This window comes from Mus caroli, unplaced genomic scaffold, assembly GCF_900094665.2.
Source record: "Mus caroli unplaced genomic scaffold, CAROLI_EIJ_v1.1 scaffold_21266_1, whole genome shotgun sequence".
NCBI classification, from domain to species: Eukaryota; Metazoa; Chordata; class Mammalia; order Rodentia; family Muridae; genus Mus; species Mus caroli.
Window position 1 is genome coordinate 2,567 of NW_018388815.1, and position 11,187 is coordinate 13,753.

General features: G+C 43.1%; 1 protein-coding gene across 1 annotated transcript; it reads right to left on the bottom strand.

Annotated features, from left to right (window-relative positions):
- Window positions 1–267: 267 nt before the first annotated feature.
- LOC110287798 (ubiquitin carboxyl-terminal hydrolase 17-like protein D) lies at window positions 268–2,538 on the bottom strand (the record flags this gene model as incomplete). The annotated part of the gene is given in 4 exon segments (XM_021154325.1): window positions 268–584; window positions 587–1,046; window positions 1,048–1,675; window positions 2,460–2,538. Coding segments are annotated over 4 exon segments (1,433 nt in total), but the record flags the coding sequence as incomplete, so codon positions are not given.
- Window positions 2,539–11,187: the final 8,649 nt, after the last annotated feature.

Consider the following 11,187-nt stretch of genomic DNA (forward strand, 5'->3'; position numbering starts at 1 on the left):
TTTCTCCAATGCAGTCTCTCTGAGTATATAAACTACAATTCAGAGCAGGCTTCCTGCCCAGAAGTGATTAGCCAACATAAAATAAACTCAATGGTATTTTTGATCACTTTTTAAATTTTAATTTGTTTTGGTATTTGTTGTTGTTGTTGTTGTTATTGTATTAGTCTACTATGGTGTTTTAAAATTTTATTTGTATGTATGTTTCTTATTCTTTCTTTTGTTTTTGCTTTGTTTCTTGGGAGAGAGGGAGGGAGGGAGGGATTGTGCCAGGGTTGATTCTCCTTGTCTGGAGCATCCCTGCCCCAGTTTGCAATGGATCTGGGCTGGTGAATCACAATTGCATCAGCGGGCAGATCAAGTTCACCTTTGGTATTCCTGAGGTTCTGCCCAGCTTTCTGGTGGTTCTGTTCCTGAGGCATGAGTTTGGTATTCTCCTGTTTCTTCCCAGCTATCTGGTGGGCCTGTTCCTGAAGAACTTTCCCCTTCCCTAAGGAGGTTTCTTTGGTTGTTCTCTTCTCTCTGTTTCCATAGGGCTCTCCTGCATCTTCTGTGCCAGGGTGTTTCTTCTTAGGCTTTTTTTTCCCTGTGATTTCTTCAGCTGGTAATCGGGGTCGAGAACCTCATATACTCTGCCCTCTGGCATGTCGATACTGACTTGTTTGAGGTCGGTCTGCTGCACATAGAAGAGCACATAGGCATTCTCATTCAGGACAGAAGTTACATCGCACCTGGTGACCTTAGTATCATCCATCTTGTACCACTTCCCATGGCTGGCTTTGACAAAACAGAAGTAATGTCCACTGTGACAAGTCGCACCATCATGGACCAGGACGGCATAGAGGGCATAAGGCAAAGGTCCTGCAGTAGGCTGGGACAGGTATGACTTCAGGTCAATGAACTCCAGGTAGCTTACTTTTCTGTCCAACTTGTTACCCATGAAGCCCGAAAAGTGCTTTAACACTAGCAGGGGTACCTTTGGGGCACTATGAACATGCAGCTTGGAAGCTGGCATCTTCTGTCTACACCTACCACAGTAGTAGGCGTTCGTTCTCCTTCTCTGTATCCTGCAAGGCTTCCTTCACACTCTGAGCCAAGCTGATATCCAGGGGGACATCCAGGAAGGGATCGTAGGTATCTGAGGTGCCCTGGAAGTGGAGACACTTGATCTGAGACCTCCGCCAACCTCCAAATATGTCATGAATTGAGGAGCTGCCCTCAAAGGGGGATTCCTCTTCTGACTGGCTGGGCCCTCGAAGGCAGGATTCATGCATGGTTTTCAAGGTGAACATGAGAAACTCATGGGCATTTTCCTGCTGGTGCTTGTGGAAGGCAGAGGTCAAAATCTGGGAGGGCTTCATGACACTCCCTGCGTGGGAGTGCAGGAGACTCTGGGTCACATGGTCTTCCATAGCACACATCTTACAGCCTTCTGGGGAACAACAGGTCTGAGTGTACTCCTGGGACAGTATGTAGTCAGCGAGAGGTGGTGTGTGTGTCAAGCACTGCAGAGCTGCATTCAGGTAGCAGCTGTTGCCTGTATTCTGGAGCCCGCATCCCGGTCCTTGGGGCCTCTTCCAACTCAGATTGTGCTTGCCATTGGCAGCCAGCTGCTCCACCACCTGAGCTTCATCCTGACACAGCTCTGGGGCACCAGGAGATGACAGGGCTGGATCTGCTATGAGACAAGAACTCGAAAAGAATTTAGGACATGCCAGTGGCCAAATCCTTTACCTTCAGTCTCCATTCTAGAAAACCTGACCTAACTTTCACCTCAGCAAAAGTAACAGGACAGTACCTAGCATTACTCTCCAAGTTACCCCCCCTCAAAAAAAAAAAAACACTCACATACACCCCACCCCAAACCAAACAAGAATCTAAATCCAGTCTCTAGGTTACACCCCCAACAAGACCAGTGTCTCCAGGTTATTACTCCACCAGATCTGCACCCCAAGGTTCAAAGCCCACTCCTCCCTAATGACCACCAGAGCAGAAGGAAGCAGACATTTTAGCTTATGACTCCCAGGACCCACCATTATATTACAGGCCACAAAAACTAGCCGATTAGATGCTTGCACACTCACCCACACCCCTCTGCTTGCTGTTTACTGTAAACCCTTACCCTGATAGATATTCGGGGCTCATCATCCCCAAAGCCTTCCTGCTAGACAGTGGCTCATGGTAGTACCCTAGCTAGCTGGAATAAAAAGGCCTCACAGTGATTGCATCTCATCAGTTCCTGTCTGGTTTGGGGGGATGACTACTCTTTTCTGGCACTACACATGCAAGCTGCAAAAGGCCTTATGATGAGACTCAACTTCTTAGAAGAGCAGAGCACCCCCTGTGTCAACAAAAGTCTGTCCCAGCACACTCGATTCATCCTTATGCAGGTCTAGGGCAGCTGGAGATGACAAGGCTGCTGGGGGACACACAAGATGTAAAGACCTTACAGTGAGACTTACCTTCTGGGAAGGAGGGAGAAACCATCATGTCTCCAAAGACCTCTTCAAATAACTTGCTGGAGTCTTCTAAGGGACCAGAAGGAAGTCTTTNTCTACAGAGAATCTCTGCAAGTGAGGACCATTCCCAAATGCTCAGCTTTTTAGACTCCAGACGTGTGACCACGCCTACAGTCTTCCCAGAGCAGCCAATCCCAGACAAGCCTCTNCCAAGTTGGATGTGTTTTCTGCCAACCAGCTCTGAAATCTCATCTCTTTGGAGTGCATTTCCCCGAATTTAGNTCCAGTTTCTTATGTGTCTTAAGCTTGGGTTTTACTTAGAATAAACTTATAAAATCATGTCAAATAGAGGAAATGATGACTATACATGCCATACACGAGTTTCCATCACCTTGCTAACCCCACAGAACCAGTGTAAACAGCCTAGCCCTTGTTCTCCTCCTTCCTTCCTTCCCCCTCCCTCCTTCCCTCCTCCCTCTCTCTCTCTTGCTTTCTGTCTTCATTGATGTTGGATCTGCAAGGAGATCATTTATCTAGTAGCAGACACATTTCCAGTCAAGGTCATATGGTCTATGTGGTCATCTAGTCCACTAAGTAGACTGTTGATTCTCTGTGGGGGAAAATGACCTTGGATCTACACTCTGCTTCTTCANTGTATTATCAATACCCAAGTGTACAAAGCATTTTGAAGTAAGTGTTTTACCCACAACTAACTCTCTAATTACTTATANGGATAATTTTATAGTGCCATGGCCTCTAATGACATAACTACTGTGGAGGTGATTCAATCACCCAGTTAGCTCCATAATGCTCATTCAGTCTAACTAGAGCAATTAGATTCTCTCTAGGTGGACCAAACCAGGCAAATTCTCCCTTCCTGTATGTTTTTGAGACAATATGGCTCATTCTCCATACTGACCTTGAGCTTGGCTTCAATCACCCTATGATGGCTTCAACTCATGACCATTTAAGGATAATTTTATAGTTCATTGCCTCTAATGGAGTAACTATCATGGAGGTGACTAACTCACCCAGTTAGCTCAATCATGTTCATTCAGTCTAACTGAAGTAATAAGATTCACTCTAGGTGGACCAAACCAGGCAAATCCTCCCTTCCTGTATTTTTTGAGAGAATATGGCTCATTCTCTATACTGACCTTGAGCTTGGATCAAACGCCCTATGATGCCTTCAAAACATGACCATTGTGTTGGCTTTCATTCCCTCAAAGAAAAGAAAACACACACATACATGCAAGTATTTTACCCACAACTAACTCTCTAATTACTTATAAGGATAATTTTATAGTGCCATTGCCTCTAATGGTGTAACTGCTGTGTAGGTGATTCACTCACCCAGCTAGTCCATCGTGCTCATTTAGATTAACTGGAGTAATAAGATTCACTCAAGGTGGACCAAACCAGGCCAATCCTCCCTTCCTGTACCTTTTTGAGACAAAATGGCTCATTCTCCCTGCTGACGTTGAGCTGGCTTCAATCACCCTGTAATGGCTTCAAAACATGACCATTGGCTTTCATTCCCTCAAAGAAAGGAAAACTCACACACACACACACACACACACACACACACACACAAAACCACACATCCAAAGCAACATCTGTCATAGTCCTGTTGTATCTCCTTATGAAGTAGTGAAACAAGATACAAGGTTTTTTTATTCCATTTCTGTTAACAGTTAAAGACATTCTCACCACAGTCTTCCTTATTATTTTATATGTTATCCTTCCTTTTTCTGGATAGAGTGGCTGCTTTAGTTTTATTCCAGTATGTTCAAATTAATCTTCTGGCTTTTTATGGTTGGGCATGTCAATGATATGCACTTAGGCTTTGCACATTCCCTCTAAATCCTTTACCTCTGCCATTCACGCAAGGTCCCTTTCCATTCTTACTTTCAGTCAGGAATTGTCTAAGTTGTCAAAGTGTGCTTGAAAGCAAGACATAAGCAGAATGCAAATTGCTTTCTGTCTACTTTACCAGTCCCCTAATGATCTGGGTTTTGAATTTTAGAGCAATGTTCAAGTTACTAAGACTGTTCCCTGGGCTAAGTCAGGGTCTCCAGTCCATTATATTGAAATTTTATTTCACAAATACTATCAGTCTAAGGTATTGGTCATTGCTCACACAGCATTTGGAAAAACCAACCAGGGTGTAGTGTGAAGCAGATGGGAGATGAGTGTGAGAGTCCTGGTGTCTGTGGCTAGTTCTGCAGAATGCCAATTTCTAGCAATATACACAGTGTAAGAAGAAAGCCAAGCCTGTGTCCTTCCTATTAGAGCCTCTTATGATGGGTCTGGTTTAAACACAGCCATCCAAATGCCCTTACATTGGGTGGGATTCTACCTACTTGTCCTCTTCCCATATCATATCTAATTGGTTCCATATGGATGTTCTGAACACTGCTATGTAATGGTTGTTGGGTTTGAAATGGATTTCTCCACTTCAAAGTCTCTCCTACACAGTCCTAGAACAGTGGTTCTCAACCTTCCTCTAATGCTGTCTGAAGATTCAATAAACTTCTTCATGTTGTGACACCCCCCCAAGTATAACATTGTTTCCCATGCTACATTCATACTGTGACTTTGCCACTGTTGTTGAATTGCCAGGTGACTATCTGATAGGCAGGATATCTGATATGCAACCATTTTGAAAGAGCCATTCATCCCCAGAGAGGTTGAGACCTACAGATTAAGAACACCATACTAAGCTTGTGTAACCAGTAATCAAGTTGTGTTTAGTAAGCATTTTTCATTGCACTGATTACCAACTCTGTATATTGTTCACAGTGGTGCTTCCTCTCCTATAATAAGGCAACCTTTTCATTCCAATAGCAGAATTTGTCTTCTTTCACCTTCATAACAGGCTTAAGAAGTACTTGGGGCCTGCGTAACAAGAAGGCACACTAAGGCTGATGGAGTCTTTGGCAGAGACATGGAGCTCAGGCAGTTTGTCAGTCAGAGACTCTGCAAGTCCCACCTCAGCCTTTTCCATTTGTCTTTGATGAACACCTGATGCCACACAGGTGCTGATTCTCAGCCTTTCTCTTTCAATCTCACAGCCTGAGTCTAGAAGCCAGGAGTTCAGTGGTGCCCATGATCTCACACCACAGACAGGGTAGGTGGTAACTCTCTGGGAGAAAAGAATCCTCATTTAAAAACCTGTGAGTTTTAAATTCCTGTCTACACCCATGAGACCAGTGTTACAACGAGGTTCATCACACTCTCCCAAGAGTATACCATACTGATTTAAGTTCATCATCNGTTGTCAAAGTGTGCTTGAAAGCAAGACATAAGAAGAACGCAAATTGCTTTCTGTCTACTTTATCAGTCCCCTAATGATCTGGGTTTTAAATTTTAGAGCAATGTTCAAGTTACTAAGACTGTTCCCTGGGCTAAGTCAGGGTCTCCAGTCCATTATATTGAAATTTTATTTCACAAATACTATCAGTCTAAGGTATTGATCATTGCTCACACAGCATTTCAGAAGCCTTGGAAAAGCCAACCAGGGTGTAGTGTCAAGCAGATGGGAGATGAGTGTGAGTATCCTGGTGTCTGTGTCTAGTTCTGCAGAATGCCACTTTCTAGCAATACACACAGTGCAAGAAGAAAGCCAAGCCTGTGTCCTTCCTATTAGAGCCTCTTATGAGGGGTCTGGTTTAAACACAGCCACCCAAATGCCCTTACATTGGGTGGGATTCTACCTACTTGTCCTCTTCCCATATCATATCTAATCGGTTCCATATGGATATTCTGAACATGTATGTATATATGTAATGGTTGTTGGGTTTGAAATGGATTTCTCCACTTTAAAGTCTTTCCTACATGGTCCTAGAACAGTGATTCTCAACCTTCCTCTAATGCTGTCTGAAGATTCAATACACTTCTTCATGTTGTGACACACACACCCAAGTATAACATTGTTTTCCATGCTACATTCATACTGTGACTTTGCCACTGTTGTTGAATTGCCAGGTGACTATCTGATAGGCAGGATATCTGATATGCAACCATTTTGAAAGAGCCGTTCATCCCCAGAGAGGTTGAGACCTACAGATTGAGAACACCATACTAAGCTTGTGTAACCAGTCATCAAGTTGTTTTTAGTAAGAATTTTTCATTGCACTGATTACCAACTCTGTATATTGTTCACAGTGGTGCTTCCTCTCCTACAATAAGGCAACCTTTTCATTCCAATAGCAGAATTTGTCTTCTTTCAGCTTCATAACAGGCTTAAGAAGTACTTGGGGCCCGCATAACAAGAAGGCACACTGAGGCTGATGGAGTCTTTGGCAGAGACATGGAGGCCAGGCAGTTTGTCAGTCAGAGACTCTGCAAGTCCCACCTCAGCCTTTTCCATCTGTCTTTGATGAACACCTGATGCCACACAGGTGCTGATTCTCAGCCTTTCTCTTTCAATCTCACAGCCTGAGTCCAGAAGCCAGAAGTTCAGTGGTGCCCATGATCTCACACCACAGACAGGGTAGGTGGTAACTCTCTGGGAGAAAAGAATCCTCATTTAAAAACCTGTGAGTTTTAAATTCCTGTCTACACCTATGAGACCAGTGTGACAACGAGGTTCATTACACTCTCCCAAGAGTGTACCATACTGATTTAAGTTCATCATCAAAACATAACAAAACAAACCNTACAAAAGAAAAGAAAACAGAACAATAAAGAAGCAGACAAGGATTGTGAAGTAACAGAATTTATTTGGTCAAAGAACTGTTGATCACACACAAAGAACAAGAACATCTCTACAGTGTGTACTACACATTTTCTGGGAAAGAGATTCTGCACAGCCCTTTGACATCAAAAGTGGCTATTTTTTGAGACAACCTCACTATGTCGTGCAGGTTAGCCTCAAACTTGAACTTTTCCCTGTCTCAGCCTCCCAAATACTTCTTATTTCCGATAGAACACATGAAACTGAGTCTGTTTTCTATTTTATAATGAGGTCGCTAAGCAAATACACTGCTTGATGTCTTTAAACATNAACACAGTATACAAAATTTGTTTACATTGTATGAACTTCCAGGTTCTTATTATCAGCATTGTATAGAATTTTACTATGAGATTGTATAAAAATGTGTCCATATTGATGCTGGTAGAAATTTATTTCTCAGGGTTAGGTTATGTTACAGATACTTTGCAAAGGATGCTGCAATCAGCATTCTAGTTGATGTACTCTTGTGAATGTGCATACACATTTTCTTGGAGAGAGAACTGGCAGTTGTGTGTATTCACTATTATGAGATAAAAAAAAATTGGTTCCATTTATACCAGTGGTTCTCAACCTATGGGTCGGGACCCCTTCGTGGTCACATAAGATATCCTACATAGCATATATTTACATTAAGATTTATAACACCAGCAAAAATACAATTATGAAGTAGCAACAAATAGCTTTATGGTTTTGAGGTTCACCATAACCTAAGGAGCTGTGGGTCCCAGGATTAGGAAGATTCAGAACTGCTCACATTCCTCTCAGTAGTTCATGGCTGCTCAAGCTCCTTACTCCTTTCAGTGTCTGATAGTTTTAGGCTGGTTCATTACCTACACATGCTGGTATGTATACTATACCATGAGAGATTCAATCTGCATTTATTCTCATTGTAACTAGAAGGTCCACACCCATTTGCCTGTTTNCTGATACATTTGTTCCTCCCTGCCTTTTTCTTTTTCTTGCTAACCTTGAAGGGATGATTAATACACCCTGCTATATATGCACACAGTGAATATCATCTTCTTTGTGCCTGATGTTTTCATGTTTTATCACCTTTTCACTAAAATACTAAAATTTTATTTACTTCAGACTGTAATTATGTGGATAACATTTTTGTGACTTGGTTTTAAAACCTTACCTACAAATAAAAAAGAAGATACATGTTTTGTTTTTCATATTTAGTTCTAATGTTTTCCTGAAATTTACCTTTGGATCAAAGGAATTTAAGAAGAAAGAAGGTTTGCTTTTTCTACTACATATCTCATTGATGTAGCAACATTCAACAGTGAAAACATATTTATTGTCATTGAGCAAGCTGAANTCTAAATTAGATCACTTAATGTGCATTTTTAGATTTGGTATCCTGATTCTGTACTCTAATAATCTCTGCAATAATTAGGGAGGATGACCTGTAATTTAGGAGGATACATAAAGTGTTCACATACATGTCTTTGGAATTGGAAGGATTAGATCACAATCTACAAACCATTGTGACAGTGCTATGGGTGTAATGATATAATCTCACAGAAATTAAAGGATTAAAACTGCCCCTCAAATTATATACAAGATACACAGAAAGAGCTGTTTATGTCTAAGCTCCTGTCAGAAGTGCATGGCACGTCTGATTCCCCATCCTTGGCAATGACAAGTGACAAAGACCAATGTGAGTTGACAAAATTTCTAATAAATTAATGGAATTTACATGAACTTGGTTGACAATAGTTCTACGGGAAATCATTTGTCTTTGAAGTAATTATAATGCTGTTGGGGAGTGAGGGAAATGGGAGCCAGCTGGGCTGCTCTGGTACCTAGTCAGAGTTTCTTTCACAAGGCCAGGTAGCTGCTTGTGGACGTTGTACATCGTGGTGCGCACTAGGCTCCGCACCACGATGTACAACGTCCACAAGCAGAAAGCTTATTGTCTTGACCTGCCCTTCACAGGCTTGTGTAGTAAGCATAGTCCTACAGACTCCATCACTTGGATTTTTGTGTTGTGTATGTGTGTCGTTTTTCTTCTAAGTATTACTAGAAGCGTGTGGCAAACAGCTTCTCTTTAAGGAATCCATTCTGAAAATACCAATTCCTCTCCCAAACCCTCAACATCAACAATTCGTACACACACAAACACACACTCACATATACATATATTCATACACACACAACATAAACATATACAGACACACCATAAACACACACTTACACACAATATAAACACACACAGACACCATAAACACACACACTCTCTCATACATACACATTCACACACACACATACACACATACAACATACATACACACCATGTACCACACATATACATCATACACAAACATATACACTCAGACACACACACATGCCCTCCAACACACACACACACACAGAGAGAGAGAGAGAGAGAGAGAGAGGGAGAGAGAGAGAGACAAAGAGACAAAGAGACAGAGAGATAGAGAGTGCCCAATGTTTCTTTGGGATCCTGGGCACTGGATTTTAGTTCTGCCACCGTTGCTGAGGTATTTGTAGTCTCTCTCCATGGAGCTCTAAACTTCCAGCTGGATAGGCCTGTGTGGATTCACATTGTTCCCTGGCTGATGGTCAGTGTTTCCAAAAGAAACAAACAGAGAAAGTGTGGGACCCCATTCCAAACACTTATTTAAGTTGCAAATGGAGTTTGGAAGCAAAGAGAATTTAGAATTTGGTAATTTTCTTCTAGTATGAAAAACAAATAGGAGATAAGATTAGAAATACTTTTTTCTACAAAGATGCAAAACTTAAAAACCACCACCACCAATAACAACAACAACAAAAAAAAACAAAACAAACAAACAAAAAAAAACAACGCAAGCAATTCTTATAAAATCAAAGGAAGCAGTGGAAATACCCATTGTGTCCTTTATCTGTGGTAATGCGATATTTTTCAAGATTCTTTACACAATTTTATTTAAAACAGCACAGACTCTACACTAGAAGGCAGCTTCTCCCAAGGCATCTATACTCAATCCTCTAGTGGACTCGAGAGAATAAGGACACAATTACTGTACCATTTTGCAAACAAAACTTGTCTAAGAGGTCCCCGGTCTTCCTCCCGTAGGACCTTCAGCCTTGGGGGCTGGAGAGGTAGTGGCCTCCTTGTCTTGTGAATGTGGAGAAAGCTCCTTAGTGGCCATACTGCCAAGCCCAGTCCTCAGGGTTAATAAGTACCACTTAGAGTTTGGAAATGAGCCCTGCCCAGTGTGTGGGACCTATTCCAGCCTCACGAGGGCAGCAAAGACACCCGGATACATGTGCAGTGGCTGGTAGTCAAGGCGCCCGCAGCAGTGCAGGTGGCGCTGGACCTATCTGAGCTGTCCCATGGCCATGGTGTTGGAGCAGGTCACTCCTGTGCTTGTGCTCTTGCTGAGGGACCCGCNTTGCTGGTGTGAGTAGTTTGCTCTCACCTCCAACAGCTCCCGCGTGTTCTGGGGTTAGGTGAGAAGACCTCGAACTTTGGGGGATCCCAGGCNCCTGGATGCAGGTAGGGGGCAGGATTCAGTGTCACTGAGAGGATGCAAGAAGTGGGACGCGCAGAACTATCTCATCTGGGCCTCCGGGATTGGCCACAGGGAACCTGCAAGTACACAGTTGTCAACCTCCAGCCACCNTTGCCTCAGCGGTCCACCTCTGGGCAGCTCTGATCTCAGGTAAGTCCGGGGGCAAGTAGAGAGGGGGTGCCACACAGCGGGGTGGCAGGGCGGAAAGATTGGCATGGTGAAAAGGGCTCAGTGCACAGCCTTATTGACTGGGATGAATCTATTGGGTCCTCATTGGTGAGGCTGGCCTGGAGCTCAGCATGGTCAATGCTCCTGGAGGCTGAGCTCCTGCAATTGGATGGCAGAGATAGAGAAGAAAGTCAGGATGGGTTCAGTCAGTTCCTTGGTTAGGGACTGAGGAGGGAACGCGGGTGGGGTTCACCAGGAACTGCCTGATAATTCATGTGGGCAGCCTGGAAGGCTTTACCAA